At 39.2% G+C, this 24,131-nt stretch overlaps 2 protein-coding genes across 8 annotated transcripts in view; both read right to left on the bottom strand.

Moving 5' to 3' along the window:
* Positions 1-7,325, bottom strand: part of cdk5rap2 (CDK5 regulatory subunit associated protein 2) — a 29,001-nt gene extending 21,676 nt beyond the window's left edge. For 6 of the 7 annotated variants that reach the window (XM_026296978.1, XM_026296985.1, XM_026296979.1 and 3 more), the window contains exons 1-9: positions 7,142-7,325; positions 3,948-4,003; positions 2,683-2,744; positions 2,008-2,118; positions 1,446-1,522; positions 1,165-1,288; positions 751-929; positions 522-669; positions 301-354 (exon numbers count right to left, since the gene is read on the bottom strand). In XM_026296978.1, coding sequence (XP_026152763.1) covers positions 301-354; positions 522-669; positions 751-929; positions 1,165-1,288; positions 1,446-1,522; positions 2,008-2,118; positions 2,683-2,744; positions 3,948-4,003; positions 7,142-7,194 — 864 coding nt within the window. In that variant the 5' untranslated portion in view covers positions 7,195-7,325. Of the gene's footprint in view, positions 1-300; positions 355-521; positions 670-750; positions 930-1,164; positions 1,289-1,445; positions 1,523-2,007; positions 2,119-2,682; positions 2,745-3,947; positions 4,004-6,090; positions 6,238-7,141 lie in introns of those variants that run through there. The other variant, XM_026296984.1, reaches the window with a different exon arrangement.
* A 1,434-nt stretch (positions 7,326-8,759) lies between these two features.
* Positions 8,760-24,131, bottom strand: part of col27a1a (collagen, type XXVII, alpha 1a) — a 59,364-nt gene continuing 43,992 nt past the window's right edge. The window contains exons 28-61 of the mRNA XM_026298322.1: positions 23,587-23,640; positions 20,721-20,774; positions 20,383-20,427; positions 19,172-19,216; positions 18,868-18,921; positions 17,744-17,797; positions 17,338-17,391; positions 17,175-17,228; positions 17,026-17,079; positions 16,766-16,873; positions 16,605-16,658; positions 16,376-16,483; positions 16,200-16,253; positions 16,009-16,062; positions 15,477-15,533; positions 15,333-15,386; positions 15,198-15,251; positions 15,045-15,098; positions 14,671-14,724; positions 14,346-14,453; positions 13,944-14,051; positions 13,664-13,771; positions 13,534-13,587; positions 12,763-12,825; positions 12,624-12,677; positions 12,505-12,540; positions 12,376-12,393; positions 12,228-12,263; positions 12,097-12,123; positions 11,902-11,952; positions 11,644-11,812; positions 11,452-11,561; positions 11,123-11,341; positions 8,760-11,007 (exon numbers count right to left, since the gene is read on the bottom strand). Of these exons, the coding sequence (XP_026154107.1) occupies positions 10,861-11,007; positions 11,123-11,341; positions 11,452-11,561; positions 11,644-11,812; positions 11,902-11,952; positions 12,097-12,123; positions 12,228-12,263; positions 12,376-12,393; positions 12,505-12,540; positions 12,624-12,677; positions 12,763-12,825; positions 13,534-13,587; positions 13,664-13,771; positions 13,944-14,051; positions 14,346-14,453; positions 14,671-14,724; positions 15,045-15,098; positions 15,198-15,251; positions 15,333-15,386; positions 15,477-15,533; positions 16,009-16,062; positions 16,200-16,253; positions 16,376-16,483; positions 16,605-16,658; positions 16,766-16,873; positions 17,026-17,079; positions 17,175-17,228; positions 17,338-17,391; positions 17,744-17,797; positions 18,868-18,921; positions 19,172-19,216; positions 20,383-20,427; positions 20,721-20,774; positions 23,587-23,640 (2,427 nt within the window). The 3' untranslated portion in view covers positions 8,760-10,860. The remainder of the gene's footprint in view (positions 11,008-11,122; positions 11,342-11,451; positions 11,562-11,643; positions 11,813-11,901; positions 11,953-12,096; positions 12,124-12,227; positions 12,264-12,375; positions 12,394-12,504; positions 12,541-12,623; positions 12,678-12,762; positions 12,826-13,533; positions 13,588-13,663; positions 13,772-13,943; positions 14,052-14,345; positions 14,454-14,670; positions 14,725-15,044; positions 15,099-15,197; positions 15,252-15,332; positions 15,387-15,476; positions 15,534-16,008; positions 16,063-16,199; positions 16,254-16,375; positions 16,484-16,604; positions 16,659-16,765; positions 16,874-17,025; positions 17,080-17,174; positions 17,229-17,337; positions 17,392-17,743; positions 17,798-18,867; positions 18,922-19,171; positions 19,217-20,382; positions 20,428-20,720; positions 20,775-23,586; positions 23,641-24,131) is intronic.

Genomic DNA, 24,131 nt, shown 5'->3' with positions numbered 1-24,131 from the left:
CACACCAAAGTACTGAGGGACAACAGAGTGTCACAGACAATGTTCCAATATTCCCTTCTCTGTTGTGTATTTTACGATCTGTGACTGAAGAATGACTTGGCAAATGAATGTACAGTTAAATGAATCAGCCTATGGTTTGAGGCACAGCTGTTATTTTAAACAGAATAGGAAAGAATGATATATTTATATAGCAATCTCCCAGTGGGCAAAACAAAAATATGGAATGTCAACAACATAGACTGGTGGAAAGCAGCACTGAAAGCAGAGTCTAAGCAGTGAGGAAATCCCCACAACACCAACCTGTTGGTCTGGTTGTGCTTTGGCCTTCTCTCTATGTAGTTCATCCCTCAGTGCCTGGGAAACAGACAGTCAAAGTAAAGTCAAATGTCTTTCTATACTACATGTACAGCTGCATGTAAGATGTCAAAATAAAGTGGCAATAAATGTAATTGCAATAATGCAATAAATCTCAGAAAATATGTACTTAAAACATGGTAACAACATAAAATGATGCTTCATACCTCAAGTTCTTGATCTTTCTTGGTGATGAGATCTGAAAGCTGTTTAACACAGTCAGCTGATGGCGCATCTGTTGTTTGGTCAGAGTTGTTCCTCTGATGGATTACAGCTTCCTGGTTCTTTAAAGTGATCTTTAGCTGCTCAATGATACTGGAGTGCACAAAAAAAAACATTAAGTCTTCATATAAAAAAAAAAACATGAACATGTCTGTGCTGATCTGGTGTCCCTACTTGTCTTTCTCCTGCAGGGCCTGCTGCAGGTCAAGGACTGGGCTGGGGACAGGTACAGAGGTGAAGGTGCTTGGTTGACCAAGGGTCAAGAGCTGCTTCTCCATGTTAATATTCTTACGCTTCTCCTGCTCAGCAATGGCTGCCATCTTCTCAACCTCTTCCTCAGCTGTTCGAAGACACTGACATTTGCAAAAACACCAAATGAGAAACTAATACCTATACTGATCAGGACTGTACAACCCTGCATAATATTGTACAGGGCTGCACATATGATAACTAGACTCTGTATCAGAAAAACTTGAACACATTTTCGACAATGCATTACTGGGGATGAAAAAGAAAATTACAGCTGTTAGGGAGCATAGTAAACGATTATATTAATTGTGGCAAGTGACTTCTTAGGCTGAACTTTACCTGCTCTAAGTCAGCAATTCTCTTGTTGAATGCATCTCGAAGTGCATCCATTTCTCTCTGAGCTTGCTCTCTCACACGCTGGGGTTCTCCTGATTCTCGACCAGCCAGACTCTCCAGCGCTTTCCTGAAAATCATTCAGCATAGAGATTAGTTTAGTGCTGTTATGGACTTTCACAAGTGAGCTCCGATAAGATCTTCCTGTCAGCAAAGATCTTGTTTTTTCTGAATTCTTAAAATGAAAGATTTTGACACATTAGGACTGAATAATGGCATATACTTACGATGCAGACACTAATAGCTCCTGTTTCTCTGCCAGCTCCCTCTTCATAGACTCCAATTCTACCTTCAGCTCAATGTTCTATGAACAGACAATACTCAGTCCACAAATTGTAAAATGGTAGAAACAGATATGAAATCACCACAAACTAGAGATTCTTAGAGATGAAGCCATCTGAAATATGCAGTAATATAATCAAATTAATAAAGCTCAAGGTTTATCCTGGAGCAGGTACATAAAAATATCATCTAACAAGACTTCTGAAAGTCACTGAAAAAAAGAGAGGATGTAAAACACAAGGGCCCAAATGAGTCTAGGAGATTCCAATGTGCTTACGAAAAAGCAAAAACAATGAAAAGGCAAGAGTGGCTGTTTTAAGACCATGAAAGTAGGATTTTGATGAACAAAACCCAGCTGTTATTGTGGCTGCAGTTAATTCTCTCTATATTAGTCCTGGTAGGAAACACTGAGTCACATGCAACACAAAGCACTGAGGGGCAAAATAAATGCATGGCAACAACAGGCTTATGCATATTTTTGCATACTGTAGTAAAAGAAAAACACACCGTTTTAAATATGTCCTCAGTGGAGTCATCACATTTCTGCTGCATGCGCTCTTCCATGAAATAAATGCGCAACTTCAGGTTAAAGTTCTCCTTCTTTAGAGCTGTAATTTGCTGCAGATGGAGATAATAATTATATTTTAATACAGAGGAAAATAACAATATAGACAGTATGTATGTTTGTTTGTTCTTCAAATGAGGCTTCCATTCTTGTATGTGTGTGTGTGTGAAGTAGACTGCATCATTGTGCTCCAGGCTCAGAACAGCATACATCTGGTTATGGGGGTTGGGCAGACTCAAAGCAAGGAGGTAGGAGTCTAGACCCCTCTGTAAACCTCTAATCACACAACTAGCCAGACAGCGCAAGCCAAAGATTTGAGAATACATTCCACTCAAATGCTGAAATATAGGCTTCAGCCCATCTCAGTCCCCCTACACACATCACTAAATCTCCATAAATGGTCTGGCTTGGTTTTAGTCTGTATGAGGATCAGGTTTAAACAATCTTAAAACTCTGGTATTTGTGGTGGGGTACAGTTGGCTACATACTTCCTAATTGCAGGCTTGTCGTTTAAATATAATAATAATCAGTACTATTAAGATGGAACAATAAGAGGAAATTACCATTATGAAATTATTTGTTACATATAAAATACACACTTTATACAAATCACTTACATTCTCATAGTCCTTCATGGTGAGAGCTTTGATAGGGGACATTGTGTCAGGGAAGGATGGAGCTGTAGAACAACCAGAAATGACAACATTTTTATTAACCTGAGTTACAACTATGACAGTCATTTCATACAAGAAATGTTTATTTCTTCAGCATTCAGGAATTAGCCAGAGTACTTCTTTTAGGATGATAAAAGAGAAAGCAGTCATGTTTTTGACAGTAGAGTCATCAGAGTTGAGACAGCATCTTGAGAGCTACCCCATTTAGACCAGCTGAAAGCAGCCAACTGCTGCTCATGGAGCACACATCAACAACACACTGCACAACACTAACTCCTGATTCACAGTTTGGCTGCTTGGCAAAAAGTTCCAGCTGAATTCTCTTAATTTCATCTATGCTTCTCTCGCTTGTATCTTTCCATTGTGTCTTTGCCGCTGCATAAGATGCGAGCTATTTTTAATATGAACAAATAACAACAGACCCCTTTACATTTTTTAAACTGTGAGCATTTTGTTTGATCAACTCCTCAGTGCTCTCTAAAAACTATGCAAACATGACAATTTATGCATGATCAAAAACATAGGTCGCCACTTCTGAACTGCAAATTCTTCATACTGGTCAGCTGACATATACACCAATAAATACATCTACATTAAGGTACTAGCCTAGTTTTAATGATCATATAATCGATGTTCTGTTAATGGCTAGCTAGCGAATGAAATACATTATTAATCAGGGTATTTCATCAGACAGACTTAAAAATCATCCAGAAATCCAATATTGCTATAAAGCAATCCTGCTCACTGACTAGCATCACTGCCCACAAAGACCTAATATGCATATATATCTAAAGGAAAAGAAAAATATGCCGTTTTTTTCTTACATTTACAGATTTGTTAACGACAAATGTACATTTTAGTTGAAAATCAAATCATAAGCCTACTGCAGATGTCAGCTGTGTCTTAGTGTATCAGTCCACACTACTGATTTGACAAAGTCACAGATCCTGACCTATAAATTAGTTGCTTACTGGCTTGTGTATATTGGACTAGCCTTTAGTATATTGTTCGCACACAGCAAAAGAATGAGTGTGAATCAGAGCTCAGATCGGCTAACTGAGATCATTCAGCCAATCCCTTATCAGGTCTACAGAGACAAAACTGTGGGAGATCACAGTAATGATTCAGCAGCAATATTAATTAATACACAAGGGACACTCACACCTGAGCAAGATAAAGAAGGAGAACAAAAGAAAGTCTTCCCATACCTGTCATGCTGTCTGTGGAATATTCTCCAGCATCTACAGAGTCTGGCAGTCTGCAGCTGGGGACAAAATCGTTTTGTTAGTGCTGAAGACTTGTCACTGAGACTATTTGAAATAGGGGTGACAGTTACATTTCCATGACATACAACAAACACAATTCACATTTATATAAATAATCTCTATCCCAACTCACTCTATACATGTATAGCGATTATTATAGTTTTCACAAAACACAAATACATGGTGTTTACACATTACTCACGCTGGCCAGTTCCACTGAGCCCTAAGGATGCTCCAAAAATAGCTTAAGTATGACTCTCTCCTTCATTTACATGTACTCTGGCAGAGCTGTGCAGTGTGTGTGTGTATGCGACCATGTGCCAGTGGCAGCCTAGCTCTCAAGTTCAGACAGACAGGAGGAGAGCAAACCAGCGGACGAAGAAGGCTTTCATTGGTGGACAAGTAGACTACTGTGGCTCTGATGAGCTTAGCATCACATAGTGATGGCACAGTTTGTCACTCACACAGTACAATGCACCAAACAAAAGCAACACACATCTGGATCACACTGACACTAAAGGAAGCAAAGCTGCTTTGCCACGACACAAATGTATGACTTGTATATTTAGTTATGCAGTTTATTAAGCTTTAATGCAAAATTCTCCTAAAAAAATTTGCATTCAGAGGGTAATTATATGCACTCTTTAGGTCCAAGCTCTCGTTAAGACCTGACCTTTATGTCTAATAATATATTGTCCAGCATTGAATAACTTCCTCCCATGCTACCTCTGATAGTGGAAACAAAACAGCTCTTCTACTTCTGTGGTATATTTCTCAGCAAAGATTAGTAGTTCCATAATGATTTGTTTATGTCATGTAAACATATGAAGATGGCTTATACTTTTTACAGACATAACTACACTACTAAATGTTGTAAACTACATAGAATTAAGAATTAATACTAGCTGGTGTATGTGCAAATGACATTTCGTCATGCAATTATTACTATTCAAGAATAAAAAATGTCACAGTAACATCACTATTTAATGTTTTGCATTTTAATAGAAAAAAAAAACAGACAAGACTTTAAACCCATTTTCAAGCAACTCTGGGAACTCTGAACGTCCCTGCTAGATTCACACTTCATTTCTATCTTCCATAGTCTCAGACTGAACATGTAAACCATGAGGGCACTGCTCTGACCTCATCCTTGTTTTACTTTCACACCCAGCACACTATAAAGGTAACCCCACTGAAGAAAATAACATACACAGACAACTGAAAATATCTGACTTCAACAAAACTGAATCACAGGAGATGTAATCAGGCTTCTGGCAATGATAAACCATAAAAAAGAGCCTTTAGTTTAACTGATCCAACATTCCCTGTGATACAAGATGAAACAATAAAAGATGAAAGCCAGGATATTAATCCTCTGCAAAAACGTGTTGACGATTATTGCATCACTGAGGTTTCACATGCCAAGCAACCCCTTCCTGCATCAATGGAGAGGAAACACTCTACACTACATGAGCATGATAGAAGTAAAACCATCAGACATAAACCTGTGAAATACCTTTGATAGAAACTACCTCTCTGATAGATGACAGTGAAACACCTGTCTGACCTGATGGTCAGTAACAGTGACACAGTTGGGTCAGTGCTGCAGTTGTAGTAACCCTGCAGCACACAGTGGAAACTGTTTAAGAATCTGTAAACAGTGACTTCCTCTTTTTCTCACTGTGTTCAGCTGCTAGCGGGGAACATAAAAGCACTCCACAACAATATTACTTATAAGTTAGTTAATAAAAAACAATAACTTAAACGATTGGCAGTATGTGAAGCCATATTTTTTTTAACTAAATGTCTAAAGTGAATCAGGTTTCAGAATTACCGAATAAGTAATTTACACCACACATATCAGCTAACAATCTTGGATTACTGAAGCACGCTTACCACCTGGATGACTGCTTTTACATAGAACAGCTGGGCCAGGTCATTTGAAAGGACACAAACCAAGGATACTACAAATTTAAATACCAGGACACTATAACTAAGGTGTTCAAAGGCGTATGAAGAGCTACAGACTAGCTATATTCAGCAAATACTACCCAACAACGCTCAAAAAACGCACGGGTTCACCTACCACAATCACGCTCTTCTCTCGTGTCATGGAGAGCAAGCAGGAAAAAAGCATAACAAATATTGCATGTTAACTCTACAGTTTGTACAAAGTGCAGGGAGGTGCCGCTGCTGTAACGTGAACCCCGCTGAAAAACTGGCTCAGATGATTTCCGCTTTCTTTCACTCTGTGACAAGTCAACGAGCCGACCTACCAATCGCGGTGATATCACATCCAATGATCCGACTATGATTTATAACGGTACGACCAGTGCCAAACTATGCATGGCAGGCGTTCATTAAAGTCGTTAATGTAACGTTTCTGTTGCATTTTTGTGTATTAGTGAAGGGTAACCTTAGTCCATCTTTGGTTTTGTTCCCAAATCTTCATTACATTTGATCTGTGTTGTTATTGGGGGAAAACGTGCAGCAGAAAAAAAACTAAGGTTATTCACTCAAGCTATTGTATTTCTGTAAACCTAATTTAGCTACTCGGTTTGATTAAAGTACTTTATTCAAAAGCAGACATACATTTGCGCATTGGTACGGGTATGGTCATATAATATTATGTTTTAGATTGTCAAACAAACGGATTTACTCTAACATTACACATAACGTCAAGTGCACCGTTGTGTCTGTAGCTAACTAACGTTAAGCTAACGTTACATACTAACTTTTCCCTTTTCCACCTAGATTAACATTATTTAGCTAGGTCTTCTCTGAAAAAAACGACATTACAGATATATGTTACTATATATTAATGTTAGATGTCAAACGTATGGTCAGTCAAATGCCAAACACCTAACCAAAAACAGAAAGGCTAATTTTAACCTCTCGTGAGACATAGCGTTATAAAACTACGTTATATTTTACAAGAAGCATTGTGGCTAAATTAACTATTGGTAGTACTCCTAAAGTAGCTTAGTTACAAATGGCATAGCAACTTCAGTGTTTCTGTGTTGTTTCTGTGTTGTTCCAGTTAGTAGTCACGGCCCAAGCAGCGAGTAATAGCGTTAGTTGCTTGGTAGTTAGCAACATGCTAACGCTAGCTCACTAGCTATCGTTGGTAGTTTTACCTTCCGTTGATGTCAACGGGAAGCGTCAGGTCGTCCCCCACGACGGAATCCATAATATTGGTTTGTTTATTTTGTGTTCCCACCAGAATAATACAACATTTTACCGTCCAGACGCGGTGTAAACTCCAAAAAGCGGGATGGAATTCAAACCAGTCCAGGCTACCGCCATTACAATTTTGTAGACGTCACCATTGTGAACGTTGGAAACTAGTGCTGCCTTCAAGGTGTGTAGGAAATATTTGAATTTCGGTTGAAACACTAGAATGATTAATGTGAGGATGTAAGTTGTTAGAAAACCGAACTCTGTGCTATTATCATTTTAAATAAAATACTATATTTATTTTCTAATAAAAAACTGAAAACAAAACTGAAGCAGTGTGAGAAATAATTTGTGTTTTACAGATTCATGAAGATTTTAACAAGTCTCTTCTGCTGCAACATGACTTGTATGTTTGTGGTGATGAATACATGATGGGTGTGTTGCATGGTGGCGCCGCGTAATTAACATCTGAAATGGGTTAATTATAGCATTTGGTATAAGTACAGTCTACAATAATGACTTAGTCTGAGAATTTTATTACCCAAAATTCAGAAACGGGCCAAAATATCTAGCCTATAACTTTCATGGCTCCACTACTCATGAAATCAATCTATCAACTCTAGCGACATCATGTGGTATACCTGTTCATCGTCTCTGGAGTAAGTATTTTATTGCAAAAGGAGAGAAGTGGTGTGATGGTGGTGTAAAAAGCGCATCGCCTTCTCTTACAGTTGGGCCTTTGTATAATGTGTAACTGCAGATTTGTTAGGAAATTTATACCAACAAAGTGCAATGTAAACAGTGGTGGCCGTGTCATGAAGGGCTCTGTACTAGTTTCCTCACCCTGGACATGTCCCTATTAAATTGTATATATTGTAGTGTTATTCCAGACAGGACAATAGATGCAGTCAGCAGAGGTCCAAATTTTTGTCACAGAAACTCCAAACAGGTTTAACTGGCCATGGTCTGAGCACATTATCATTCCCCCACGAGGCAGTGCTCTTCTTTACTCCACTTCTTTTGTCTTTATGAAGTTTACAGGGACATGACTTTCTCCTGTTGTCTCTATGTTTCTGATGTGACTGTTTTGATTAATTGGCTTAAGAATTTTCTGTTACCTTGTGGAAAAAGTTAGGTCTGTCTGCAGTCACACAGTCCAGCAATGTTAAAATTAGGTGTTGGATAGCATATATGTTTAGAAACACCTGTGCCCTTTAGGTTCCCTTTACAGGCCAAATTTCCAGCAAGCAAGCGTGAAATGATTTAAAACATATGCAACTGTTAATTGTACCTTTAGATACATATTAGGCTTCAAAAGTACTTTGCAGTAAACATCTGATGAAGTGTCAAAATAAATGTTTACTAAATTATTTCATACATCAGGTATTAAATTCCCTTTCTTTGTGGCAATTCCAGGCATCCAAATAGATGTAGAATAACAATCCACACACAAATTGAAAGTATTTATTGAACAAATGGACAATGAATAAAGAGTAGACAGATAAAAGGTGTAGGCACCAAAAATGGTCTTGTTGGATGTATTTGGCTGATATTTCCAAACAGGTTTCATAAAGGCAATAGAAAATATTTGTTCCAAGTCATGTGTAAAAATGTGAGGTATTCTTAGCTCGTTTTAACGTCTACACCAGATTTACAAAAAGAAGAAACTATTTTCACATATTTGCATAATTCCTAAAAAAGTTATAGAATAGCACAGAATCTTGGTACAGTACATGGTTGATTATCAGAGGAAAAACAACATCAGGCAAAATAACAAAAATTAAAAAAATAAAAGATAATTAACATTGCAATAAATTTGTTCTCTGGAGTCCCAAATTTACACATAAAAAAATCTATAAACTCCAAGACCAGTTGGGCAAACTGATAGAAAAAGCTGTCAGAAAGAGTAGTATCACTTTAACCAATAGAAATCTGCTCAGTCGCCAACCACGTTAATATTAAATAACATTAAATTAGCAAGAGGGGATCCACTGTATACAGCAAGGTTTGAACAATTATACACATTTGTGTTCAGCTACAATAAAGAAATGAATCAAAACTATCTCCACTAGTTGTGTTGCTAAAATTATTACATACAGCTGTGAGGGGGGGGGGGGGGGTGGGGGGTGTTTTATTGAAAAATTTTTCCCCTAGAATACGCCTCTCTGTAAATTGCAATAAACAACAGAAGATTGACTATTAGGGAACTATATAGTTTTGGATGAAATACTGTCATTATAGTGCATTATGGAAGCCAGGGCAATATATTATATGGCCTTTTTTACTCATCTAAGAAAAGCATGCACTATAAACATCAAACTATTTTATCAAAGTGGTGTAATTGTAGCACTATGGTTAGCACCTTAGATCATTTACTTAGCACCCTGCATTACAGAGAGATGATGGGATTAAAGATGGGGTTTTTCTTGGTTCCTGGACCTGCTCTCCTCTCTACTGTGGCTCAGTTCTCCTCTAAGGATTGCCAATACCTGTATGTCTGCCATATATTGGGTAGAAGAAGAGATTATTGGCGTATTATTACCATGTAGTAATACCCCCCTATCTTATATCATAATAAAATGATAATTCATTTAGGTAAGCAAGGAAACATGTAAGCCTGATTTCACACTCCACAGTTGAAGAGAAATTAATAAAACAGTACTGAGAACTAGAGCACCATATACCTCGATATGTTCCTACTCTGACCACCAATCTCCACAACCACATTTATTCTCCCTAATCATCAGTGGCATCCAGTTCAATAATGCATGAATGATAAGTATAGCGATTAGTATTTAATGCACAGACTTTGTCCACTTGGACGGTTTGAGCGCATTAGTTTGTGGCTTCAGCTGTAATTTACGGAGAGCTGAACTGGTACTGGATTTTTCCCACATTAGGGAAGAACCTGAAAACCTTGATCTCCCTGTGGTCCACGAGTAAATATAGATGTGAATTCTGTTACTTTTAAGTGAATGAGCCTGCCTTGGTAAGAAAATCACAAGGAGATGAGCACCAAAGGCAAATAAAATGACACCTCTAAAAATCCTTCCAAATATGGTTAAAATATCAAATTATCTTCTCTTTCTCTATTGCACTTGAAGATTATTTCTTTACATAAGATACACATGTATAAAAGTTAATAATATGCATACATATATGTACATTTAATTGATCCCAATTACTTTAATTTCTCTCTTCTGACAAAATTTTATTGGCATTCCCAAAAAAGTACACAGACTGTATACAGTTACAAAAATAAGTTACAAAATAAGTTACGCTGATTGACTTGGCCTTGGTCTCCCTTCACTCGGTAATGTTCTAGAGAGATTATGTGGCATAGAGACATTTTTTTTCCCAAGTGGGCACACATGTGGAGATCCTTCTTGAAGAGCTTGAGGATACTTTTGCCATATTGAGAAGCTATTAGTGCACAAACTCCCCTGCTCTTCCTCAGCTCTTCTCTGTCCCCCCAGCTCCCCATGCTTCTTCACTCTGTGTCTGCAGTCCAATGGGAGTTTGGCAGAGTGAAGCAGGATCTGGTTGGAGCAGGGGAGATGGGGGGGCTTGTTCTCGCTTGAGCAGTGTTCAGCCATGGATTGGAGAAGACTGCTCCAATGTCCATGCCTACATGAAGGTGACTTCTAGAGGTGATGATCCATCCCTCTATGCTCAGCGCTCACAGGAAGCAGACAGGACTTACTTCCAGGTGGTAATGTGAGCCAGGAGCAGTGTTTGGGAGGTTGTAGATGTCAACTACAGGAAGCAGGGTTGGGTCCAGGGAGTGGAACACAAAATGAGTCTGGTGCCAGCGTCCATCCTTTACCTAAAACCCAAATACAAAAGACAGTCCAAAACATGAATGGGACAAGCTGAGCAGGCCAACTTTTAAATTTTGATGTTAAAGGGCACAAAGTCAGATGACAACATATTGGTCCTACCCAGCAGGAATCTTCTAACACTTCTGGCTCAAGCTCTCCTCCTGTTTCAAACACCTCCCCACTCCAGGCCTTGAATCTTACAGATCCCTGAGCAGCTGGTTGATCCTCAGCTGACCTCCAGACTGAGATGTTCAGGCAGTGAATGATGATGTGTTGCTCGGCCTCAGAGCTCAGCAAATGCAGGAAATTCATCTGGACACGACCTACACTGACTGTTGGCTGATCAGTCAAGCACAAAAGGACCTGATGGTTAATGATGTTTGCTTGTGTGCGTAATATTTATTAATCTCCAAATCTTGTGATTTTGTAGACCTTTGTGTGTTTGATACCTTGGATACTGTTATTGGTTTCAGGCATGTCTGTCCATCTCCAGTAAAGTTGCAGGACACTTCTATCATATCTGACGAGAAGCCCATGTTGGGGTCAATCCAATAAGTGCCTAAAAAATGAAAAGTAATTTGAGATCTTTGGCCTATGTAAACATAAAATTACATTCTCTAATACAACACACACGCCCTCACCATCTTTTAGCTTCTGTTCACAGCTGTGCAGGTCCCTGCAGATGCGGGCAGGGTTGTCCCGAGTGCCCAGTGGGTTCTTCAGGCTCTGGATCAGGTTACTGAGGTAGTGGAGGGTCCTAAAGATCTCTGCACCCTGGTCCAGCATCGGCAGGTCCATCACTGGCTTATTCTGAAAGATAGAAAGAAACGTCAATGCAGTTTTCAGCAAGTTAAAAGACAAAATAATACAGAGATATAGTGACGTCATACATCACTAACCTCAGTCCTGAGTGACATGTGTGAATCCACAAACAGAAGACCATCTTCTTTCTGCAACAAAATAATAAACTCTTACTGTCTTATTTCATCAATACCATCATATTGTTCTTGAGAATACATTAGCATGCACAGCATATATAAACTACTTTAAGCCTTATTGAATGTAATGAAATCAGAAAACATAACATGTCTTACAAAGGATGGAGGGACAACTGGAGGACCCTAAAGGGAAGAAAAACAATTATTCATAAAATGAACGATGCAACTCAAATATGACATTATATGTGTTTACCATTTGCCTAAACATTTAAAGATAAAAAACTTACTGGAGGTCCAGGGGGACCACGAGGTCCAGGAGATCCCTAATAAAGAAGGGAAACAAAAATGTTGTTGGGCTCACATACTGTAAATCAAATATCTACATTAAAATACTAATGACTCATAAATAAAAAAAACAATGCTATACAAACATACCCTTGGTCCTTGGAGTCCCTGTTCAGAGAGATAAGACGGTCATCAAATCAACTTGCACACAGTACACAATGTAAACAAAGTGTAATAAACTGAAATGCACAGATGTGCTAAGAGATCAAGAAGACTCACAGTCTCTCCACGATTGCCCTTCTCTCCTCTAGGACCCTGTAAAGAGATGTACACAGTTACTAAGCTGGAAGAACAACTGCTGAGGAAAATGTTAAGGTTCATATTTGTATAATACATACTGCACTTCCAGTGGGACCAATAATTCCCACAGGGCCAGCTAATCCTCCTCTGCCCTGATGGAGTAAAACAGGAGCAAAACAATTAAATAGAGTTTCCAGTGGATTTCATCAACATAACTGAGATCATTAGTTTGCTTACCATTATGCCATTTGGCCCCTTTGGCCCCCGTATGCCTTTTGGTCCAAAGTCTCCTGGAGGCCCCTGAAAGCAGCAGCGATAAATATGTATTCACACTAGACTCCGTACACCTTGTTAAAATTGGAATTCCTTGTGTCAGTTTTTCAAAATGTTCTTTCCTACAGCAGCTCCCATCTCTAAGTATATCTACATCTCATTATGGAACATCTGACAACACTAAATATTTCCATAGTGAAGACAATGTTTCCAGCAATCTGTCCTAACAGGTTTTGGCTTTAAGCCCTGAGTGGTGATTTCAGTAAAATACAATCAATCTTTATCACGAGACAGCCGAGACAGACACAGGATAAACGCATGTGTCACATAGCAATAGTGTTTAAAACTAATGTTAAAACTCCTGATCATGGGACTGTTCCAGAAGGGATCATAAGGAACAGATTGTAGGCAGGAAGTGAGGAGAACCTATGTTGACTTGCTTCAAAGTATTTGTCAATTGAATCTGGTGATGAGACAGCACCACCTGAGATCCGTGTTTCCTTACTGAATACTGACAGATTTGCTATATATATATTATATATAGTAAAATAGACTTTCCACATAGATTGACATACTGTATGTGCAACTGTTTATGCGTGTAGTTTAATCATTTTGTATTGTCTGATTTACAATGAATGGGCCATATTTAATAAGATGTATGTGACCCAAGCCCTATAGCTGTTGGGAAATCATGTTAAGTGTGAAATATGTGATGCTGTTTGGTGCTGAACATACCTTTGGTCCAAAGATTCCCAGAATCCCTGGAAAACCTTGTTCCCCAGTATCACCCTGTATAAGAATTTAAGAATCAGAAACACAGCGCCTTCAAAAAGACATCATATTTTAAAAATGACTGGCTGCTCACAGGTTGTCCTTTAGGTCCTTGGTCTCCCTGTGGCCCTGGCAGCCCCATTCCACCTTTAAAGCCTGTTTTCCCTGGAGGTCCGCTCTGGCCTCGAAGACCCTGCTCACCCTGAAAGAATGATCAAGTCACTGAGTGAAGATCACTCATGGGCATTCATCTAAAACTCAAAGCAGTACTAGTACTAGTGTACTAGTGTACTAGTGTATCTCTTGCACAACAGCACATTATATCCATTTGTAGTACTTTTTAGGTGTTCTGATGTGAATAGCATTCCCCTTACCTTTGGTCCAATGGACCCCTGATCTCCCGGAAGTCCAGGTACACCAGTTTTGCCACGTGAGCCAGTTTTGCCAGGAAGACCAGCCTCTCCATCATCACCATGTTCTCCCTAGATACATATCAAGAAAATAATATAAGGCTGACACTTCCCTTAAACAAAACAGCATTTTTGTCTTTATATAGGATTTAAAGTAGAGCGTTAGTACTAGCTTGTTATAGTACAAGATACACTTCATTAAATAGAAAGTCACAATTACTTTCAAGGTTTCAAGGGGAAAAAACATTCACTGTTTGATTACCCTAATTGTTTGACCCACCACAGGCAAGTCTTTAAACTTAGCAAATTTGTTGTTTTGTCCAACAGATTTTCTTTGTGTTATTGGGATGTTTTTGTATTTCTCACCGGCATGCCTTTAACCCCATCCTTCCCTGGGACTCCATCCACCCCTGGAACACCCTCCTGCCCTTCTCGGCCTACAACACCTCTGGGCCCAGGAAGACCAACCCCACCCTGAGGAGAAGAAATAGTAAGAAATCTAGACCAAGTGTGAGAGTTAATGCCTTTCATCTGTCTTTACTTAAGTAAATTACTCTACTCTACTTTACTCTATTATTCTAGTTACAAACTTTTTTAAAAATACTGAGATATGAAAAATATTTGTCAGTTGTAATGAAATTTTGTAAATTTGTGCAGTAGGTGTGGATGTATAGAAAATTTAGGATTTTACCTCAGGTCCTCTGGTTCCTTTTTGTCCTGTCTGTCCCTTTTTGCCTTTCTGACCCTTAATGATGAGAACAAAGTGCATTAATGGTAAAATTGATTATTATTATTTTCCTAAATCATTGTCACTGACAACAACACTCTACCAGGTGCAGAACTTCTAAAACCTGCTGTATACTACCAAGTAACAGAAGAAATACTAGACCAGCATTGCTGTTACAGCAGCTCTCAAGCCAGAAGTAACAAATACAATACTTCTATATTATAACATTACTTCAGATAGATTACTGACTTCTGCACTAGATGCTTTTGTTGTGAAACTAATGTAATACACGATTACAGACAGCAAACACATGAATTTGTTTAGTTTGACATGCTTACTTGAGCTCCTTTAGCCCCTTTGGGTCCTTGCTGCCCTCGAGGTCCAGGGTGGCCCTGAAATTGCCAGGTATGTTAATGAGAGCAGATAAAGGCAAGCTGTGTGAGCATGGCTGCTGTTTGTTTGTGTAAACAGAACTGTGTATAGACACTCACAGGTTGTCCAGGAGCTCCAGGTCTGCCTCTTTCCCCATCTACACCAACCTGACCCTGAGAAATAGCAACAGAATATTTCCCTATTAATCACGGCCACTGAGTTTAAGATAATGTGGGATGATGGTATGTACTTACTTTGTACCCTGGGTCTCCTGGTTCACCTCGCTCTCCTCTGTCACCTGGAGGACCCTTGTAAATATAAAAGAAAAAGAGTGAACAGCAACATCATAAAAGACAAACAGTAGAAGGAGGGAAAAAAGTAAGTCAGGCTTGACTTACTATGTCGCCTGGTGGACCAGGAGGACCTTCTACTTTCCCGTCATCCCCATGCTCGCCCTGCAGATAAAGATCAGAACAGTGAAAATTCAGTACACTGAATCTAGCTTTTGTTGCATGCTGTTTACTTGATGTTATCTTACTTTTAGTTTTGCTCACATGACTCAAAATGATGTTGCAGCAAAAAAACCAACAACATCCACATGCTTGTGTAATTAGGTGTCTCTGTAATTTAAAACCCATAATGCATTAACAGTGTTGTCTTGAAAAAAGGTGCTGAGGTATCAACCAAAACAAGGATAATCAGTAAAAGCCACCTACAGAGAGAGGTGCATTTTGGGATACTTGTTTTTTTATAGGTCACTGAAAACACTTGATCTTACTGATCCACTCTTAGGTGATTTGTTGCCAATCCAAATTTTCTAAAGTCACAGTGTCTGACTGATGCTGGGATATACTGAGAGGACAGGATCTGACATAAGATAAGGAAGAATAATTAGAGACCAGTGTTACACAGAAAGTGAACGAGGTGTACCTTTTCACCTTTTGGTCCTGGAGGCCCCATGGGACCCTGTGATCCCTGATGCCCCTGCATAGACAATACAAGAAATACAAGAAATTATATAAAATGTCTACACCAAATGTTTATAACCGTACCATAAAATGTCTATATAATGTTTAATGTTCATACACTGGCAGACGCATATGTATAACAGGGTATCTTACCTCATAACCTGCAAGACCAGGTTCCCCCTGTTCACCCATTCGACCAGGAGCCCCCTAAAGGGCACAGATGTTGTGTCGTCAGGCACATCAGGTATTATTTAATGTGTTTAAAGATATTACTTAAAATGCTTGTGATTTAACAGTGATTGATAAATATCTATATAGTTACTGTTTACCACATGTCCAATAGTTCCTCTGGACCCCTTAGGACCAATAAATCCTGTTGGCCCTGTCTTCCCCATTGGGCCAGTCTCCCCAAGGTGGCCCTGATGACCTTTAGCACCCTTGAAATACACAAAGCATATATTAGAACAGCTGATTACATTGCATCTGTATCATTGTGTGTAAATATTTTGGTGTAACAGGAGGATTAAAGTGACGTCAAAAACAATTTGACGTTAATACCTTTGACCCTGGTTTGCCTCTTTCCCCAATTTTGCCAGGTTTCCCTTCTGGACCCTACAGAGAGAAAACAAGATTGAGAAACAATTGAAGTCGAGGGAGTCCATGAGAGTCATGCTACAAAATCTGTGTGTATAATTTTTGCAGAGAGACTGGTGCTTTACTCTGACTCCAGTAAGTCCAGGAATTCCAGGTGGGCCCTCCTTTCCCTTTAATCCAGTTTCACCTTTTTCTCCTTTGTCACCCTCCTGGCCCATGTCACCTTTTTCACCCTGAGCATGAACACAAGACAAACACTCTTCAATATTTAATACATATATGTATGTCAATCATCTAAAAAGCAGGTTAGAGCTATCTCTAACTTTAGTTTGGAGGTGTTGTCGATATAGCCTAATAAAACAGCACTGTAGAAAAAAAAATCCACCTTGGCTCCATCTGGACCAGCTGGACTAGCTTCTCCCTCGAGGCCTGGCTCTCCCTGTACACATGCACACAAATACACACAGGTTAATAAAATGAACAGTAGCTCTACTTATTAAACATAGGTGATAGTTTATTTGTCAATAAACATACTCGCGGTCCTATAAGTCCCTGCTCTCCGATGTTCCCAGCGGGTCCAATGGCTCCCTGTAACAAACCCAAAGATTAAACTTTGATGTAAAAGTATAAAATAAACACGGCAATAAAAATAAAACCTATACATCGAGGTAAAATCCTCAACAATATATTGTTTCACCTTTTCTCCTGGCTCGCCTTGCAGTCCTGGTTCCCCAACCTTGCCTGGAGGACCCTTATATACAAATAGAAATTAAAGAGAGGACTGATTTTAGAAATGAATTGTTGATGACTCTAATAGCTAATGACTCTTTGGCATTAGATATCACAGTATGTTAGGGGTGAGCTTCAGTATGTAGTGTCATGACAAAAAGAACATGTAACATGGGTTAATTAGTTTAATTGGACAGATCAGTCAGTCAGAGAGCATGATTGATTTACTGGGATAGAGTAAACAACTGATTTCACATATTTTACCATATAGCATTCAATACTCCTTGTGAGTATGGACAGATGAACACCAGTGGCCTTATCTATGAGAAATATGCATGCATACAGTATGTGTGTGTGTTTGCAAAGTCTTTCACCTTGTGACCAATTTCTCCTAATTGTCCCACAGTCCCTGGTGGCCCAGGTGGTCCCTACAGATAACAACACAAATATGTGAGTGATAATCAGGATTGAAAATAAGAAAAATCTAAGGATGTGGATTAATCCACATCAGATATCATTTAATGAGAACTGTAAATATGACCTCTGGCTAGTTGGTAAAGGATGAGCCAATAGAAAAGAAGTCAATAAACCATCTATACACAGTTTTTCCCTGAATGTGTCTCTATGCATCAAATCATATATACATCATGATTGACTTGCATCTAGTCCAAACAATAGTAATAATACAAATGAGGTCACTCATGTAGTCTCCAATTCATATTGCTTGATATGAACTTAAAGCAGCTGTGCAGCACAAGAGATGAGAAAATGGATACTGATTAGGAGGGAAGAAGATTATTTTAACAATATGATGTGTATGTAATGAGGCAGCCATACTGGCTCTACTTTCCCCTCACACCTCCTGTTTGACTAGACATTTATGTTTTATGTCATAGAAAACAGGAGAATATCAGCCTGTGGTTCATTCATAGCAATAAAAACAAAACAAACTGGGTCCCTGTCACTATTATTGGTGAGCTAAAATCACAATGCAATGTGACATGTTTTCTATCACTTCCCTTCTCTGCTCATAAAATAAAATCACTAGCAATTTTGTAAAGCAAGAGTTTCATCCATTATGGCATTAATCACGTCTATTTTCCTTGAAAGCTGATCAGTTCAGCACTGCTGAACAGTGACGGATGAGACAATTTGACACAAATATCTGGCTGCTCTAGAGGAAATGTTTAATACAGTCAAATATATTCTTAATAATCACTAAAATACGTCTCGTAAATGACCTCCTGACTGTGATATTTTGGAGCTAACAGGCCTGGGCAGAGAAACTGGCTATTTGTTGCCAAAGAGATTCCAATAAAACCAGCAAGTATGTTTAAGGAAAAGGGAAGAGACTGCAAGTGAGAAAACAGAATTCAGGCAAGAGGGGAACAGGATGAAATAGCTGAGGATCTTAAGACATATCAGGGGAGGTGTAAAGCTGCAGAAAGGATGTGGAAACCAAATCATTAAAGATGGGGAGAGAGTTAGAGGATCATACCGGCTCGCCCACTATTCCCTTGTCCCCTGGAGGTCCTGAGGGTCCTTGGATACCCTGGAGACAGAGGGGTCAGTAATTCTCTTTTGCAGAATTAATGCCATATACAGTTCATAGAAAGTATTTCATAGACTCCAACACACATTACTGCTTAAATAATATAACACAATAATGTACACTGTGCATGCAACATAAGGTACAGAATATAAATGTTATTGTTTGGTGCTGCATCTTAGTCTCTTCAGCAGTATACAAGTAAATGTACAGGTATGAATATTATTTCTATATATGAGCAGAGTGAACTCACAGGAAAACCTTTAGGCCCGGTTTCCCCTGACTCTCCAATCTTCCCCTGGAAGGACACGATAAAAAGAAGATGTAAGAGGATAAGCTCCTATTGGGGTTCATTAGCACAAGAAAAGTGCTTTAACTCATTTAGTGGTGTGCCCTTTTCATATATAATATTATTATGTCATGTAAATAAACATTTAACTATTTTATAGCACAACACTAAGAAAGCAAAAATAGTTGTGATCGTTTGGCCACTAGACTTGAACTAGACATTGGGTGCATTTGAACTTGCCTACAAGGCTATGATATAGTAGGCAAAAATGTGTATACAAGACAAGAGGTATATCAGAATTATTAGTATGATAAAATATACAGTTGATTAGAGAATGTCAGTAATTTATATATTTATTCAGATTCATTTCCTGAAATGTAGCTAATGTTTGGACTTTAGGAAGCTAAACCTATGTAAAATCTACATAAATCAAAATCATGTGTTAAGGCTAACACTGGTGGGAAAGAGATAATGTAATGTGGGACAAGATATTGTCTCATGTCCACACATTCATAAGGCCTGGGAATGAGATAGTAAATAAATGTATCACTGTAATGGACAGTGGCTCATGTGACATCTAAGTGTATATATATATATATCTATGTTATGTGTGAAGTCCTGCTTATTAGATGTTGGAAGGCATGCAGTGCCTATTGCATTTTCATTTTTGTAGTAGACGGTGTTGGACGCACTCACTAACTTCCACTGAGCAACGGCAAGTGGCAGATTTTACATTATATTTTGGCATAACATATCTTTAATATATCTTGGTTTAGGTCTTTCCTTCATTGTTTAGTATTGGCTCTTAATATGAGTCATTGGCCCCTACTACCACGATTTTCAGTAATGGTAAATGATCAAATACAAAGTGGAGCTCAGTTTCAGAAGAGGATGTCAGCCTGAGTAAATATTCTCAAATCTCAGCAATGAGCCATGAAACAATTTGTACTCCACTGTCATGTATGTAAATCTGGCCCGCAGTCTGCAGAAAGCTCCCAAGGACAGTTCTCTTCCCCATAGCAATATACTGTTTCAGATGTTGGGCCTCACACTGCTGGTAACATGTAGGTCTTCTAAATCATGCTGATGCCTAGCCTCTCCAGGGGAACATGAGTACCAAAAAAAATATATGAGAGGAAGGAGAGGAAAAGTATAAAAGTACCCCAGTGCTTTACCTGTGGTCCAGGGAAACCTATTTTTCCTGGAGGACCATCGGGCCCCTGCAGAGTGAGGGATGACAGAAAGCTCTGTGTTGAGACATGTCAGTTTACTGTATATTTATGTCCTTCTAAGTGGATGGAGAAGATGTGTAGCTTACTATTTTTGATCTACAGGAATAATTCCCTCTGAAAATGTGATTCTATGTATGCTGGAAGAAATGTTTTTGCAATTATATGTTATTTTATAGTCTTTACTCTTGTGTCTGAGCAGCTTAACAATGTGAATGTTTCTACTTTTATGCATCAACAAGAAAAGGTCCAATAAATGAACACAATCAAAATCATAGTTTTACCTTCTTGCCCTCTAACCCCATCTCTCCTGTTGGACCGTCAGGCCCAATCGCTCCCTGAAACACAAGATAGCTGTCACTTCACCAACAGAGGTCAGTGTAACACAGCCAGACAGCCACAACAAAATGTAAACAAACAGTACTGTATAGTATGACAGTGATAATACCCCCATGCCAGGGGCAATGTGGAGGCTACAGTGCCTTTGAGGATAAATAGGGACTGATGTTATTTAGTGTGTGTGTAAATGTGAATATGTGTGTGTGTGTGCTTAGAAGAACAATGTCAAAAGTGTTACAGGTCACAAATGGCAGTGAAAGCTATTTCTCCATTGTATGCATGGTTTTAATACTACAATCAGTCTGGAGACATGCAGGTACATGTTATTTACACTTGCACTTTACACATAGTGTCAGAACAGTCTGATGGTTTACTTTTCTGTGTGCAACTATCAAACAGTCATCAATGTAAAGTCCTTAAAGGCCTGCTAGTCCAGTGAGCAGTGGTAATAAATGGAGCCAGACAGTGGACCAGTACAGTCTATCTGCTCTACACCCGCACCCAGACAGATTTCTCATCTATACTGGGGAACATCCTCACTCTGTGACACTGAAAAGCTCTTCTATAGCTGATAATGTTTGATGATTACAACAGTAATGATTAACAAGTGGTAAACTCCTCCATCTTTAACTTCCATCATTATTTTCAGGGGAAAAGCAAGTATAACAAGATGCAGCCACACAGGCAGCCTTGTTGTGTTAGTGGTAGTTGACTGGCCACAGTGGGGGTCTAGCCTGTGGAGAATGCCGCTTGCTAAAGTGCCGTAAGCCTATTATACATAGAGCTGGATGAGCAATGCTCATTAACATTCCTGTCTGGGGTACTCGCTACCCACTGGTTATGTTTACGTAGCCTGATTAGCCGATGTGTAGGGTAAATATTTGGCCCTATCAGGCCATGGAAACAATTGAATATTATGCTTCAAAGTGAATTAATTACACTCAGCTACATTCATTTGTAACATAACTGCCTGAATGTTTTCAAACAAAGGCAGAAAAGGAACAGCATGTGCACGAAGTCAAAACAATCAAAAACATCTATTTAAAGGTATTTAGTCTAATGGTATCATCTCCTGCAGTTTTTATTTCTCCTCTCTAAGTCCACAATCTTTCATGTTAGAACAAAGCCAAGTGCCATGACGACGTAAGATCTGTAAAAGTGTCTAATTTTACCCAAAGATGTGTTTTTCTGACTGGTCTGGGACATGGATGACACCATTTCTAACATGGAGCATTAGGAAAAATGCCCTCATTCCTTTTGCTTCATCAAGAGACATAAAATAGATTGTTGTTTTGCATTGCAATACATGAAGAACTGCAAATCCAGAAGCTGCTGCACTGCTTTTGAGGCAAGGCGTGTGTGTGCGTGTTTGTGTGTGTGTGTGTGTGTGTGTTCAGGGAGAGGGGATGAGACATGAGTGTGCGTCTGTGGTTACACACATGCATGTCTGTGAGACAACCACCTCTCTGTCTTCCAGTCTGCTACACTCAGGTTTCTAAGCTTGGACTATATAACATAAGTCATGAGACAGCAGACAGATTTACTGGCAGTGGCTGCTGACATTAGTATTAATTGATAACACAGCTTGAGACATGAGAGTGTGTCGAGGCCAACCACAGAGAGCCCATCTCCCATAGCTGCCTCAGATGAAGTTCAGTGCTATTTTGTCCCACTTTCCAGCTGCACATTGGACGGTAGTTTAAAAAAATGTCTTTTAAAAGCTTTTGAAAAAGATCAGTGAGGCGATATAAACACCACAAGAGGGAAAATAAATTAAAGACAGAAAGAATTACTCAGCAACATCAGTCGTACTGTGTCATGTATCACCGTGACAGTTACAACTACCATGATTTACATCTTCATTGATTATTGTCATTACTTCTTAACTAAATCATCTTAAATCCACTTTGAATTGTGAATTTGAGGATGTGTTCGCTGCATGATTTTCTGGAGGTCAGACTTTAGGACAATCACTTATCAGGTCACTAACATGCTAATGCATGATAGATGCATTAGCATCTATCATATTTTTTATTTGTAAGGAACAATGTGCAATATTAAGCATTCATTTGTCACAATTTGATATATTGTACTAGGGTTAGCTGAAAACTAAGTTTATTCAATTTTCATGACAGCTGAAAGTGCAACATACAGTGATTTAGCGTTTTTGGTCTGATATAAAAACATCTGTCCACTGGATGGCCTCAGATATCGAATGTCTAAATCATGTTTTTACTACTGTGATGTAATGCAAAATGAACTTGTTCGCTAAATCTATCTGCAACGACTTTCAGAATAGCCACAAAAGTCACTTTTTCCATGACAAATGTCATTTAGCTAAACTGATGGTGGAGCCTTCTTATAACTGTAGTAGTCATTGTTCCATTTATAGGAAATGTTAAAAAATGAGCAGTTTGTTTTACATCACTGGAGCTCCTCCAGCTGTAGTACTGTAATCAGCACTAACTTCTGAAAAGGATGAAACAGACTGAGGCTTTGACTCTGAACATGAGAATGTGTTATGCAAGCTCCCATTCCCATTAAACACGCATGACATCAGTTCAGAGGCTGTTCCATATCACTTCATTATATTCACCCTCTTAGGTTTTTCCAACAGCTCAACAACAGCAGTAACACATGGCTTCTATAAACACATATTAGAGCATACACCAAATCAGCACAGTGATGTGTATCTGCACTTTTGCCAAGTTTAGGATCTGTTATTAAGGTTGAGAACTTTGATAAATGCACTGCAGACCACCAGTTAGCACCTTAGCTACAAAAACAAGAAGTGAGAGACTTCAAACTTACCCGTAAGCCTTTGGGTCCTCTGGTACCGGCTGGCCCGGTCGCTCCAGGGGGCCCCTGATGAACAAAGGAAAGAGAGGGATAAAGCGGAAGAGAGAGGGGCAAAGGAAAAAAGGTTTACACTGACAGATCACAGAGCTCTCTGCTTGTTGACCCTGAGGGGCAGCCTGACCTCGGGAAAACACTATGGGGTTTGTTGTGAGATCTGTCACTCGCACAATTAAAGGGCCTGCTCTGGAATCCTGTCCTGCTGCACCCCAGAGCCCCATATTTATGTTTGTTTTGGTGGCTCTGTGGCTCCTGCCTTCAACGCCAAGGACAGAACAGGAGGAAAAGGGGGAGACAGGGACAGCTTTTAATTGGTTATAGGTGTTGGGCTTTTGACTGACAGGTTCAGCAGGAGACTGCCAGCTCTCATAATGCTCAGAGAAACCTTTACTGCAGACTGTGCATTAAAGTTTCCTCTCACACAGCCAGACTTGGTACTAATAAGCCCCAGACAAAATTTAGATATAGTCCCTGTGGTTGAAGACCATACAGCTCATTGG

This window comes from Mastacembelus armatus, chromosome 12 (genome assembly GCF_900324485.2).
Source record: "Mastacembelus armatus chromosome 12, fMasArm1.2, whole genome shotgun sequence".
Lineage (NCBI taxonomy): Eukaryota > Metazoa > Chordata > Actinopteri > Synbranchiformes > Mastacembelidae > Mastacembelus > Mastacembelus armatus.
This window is presented reverse-complemented; position numbering and strand designations above follow the sequence as displayed.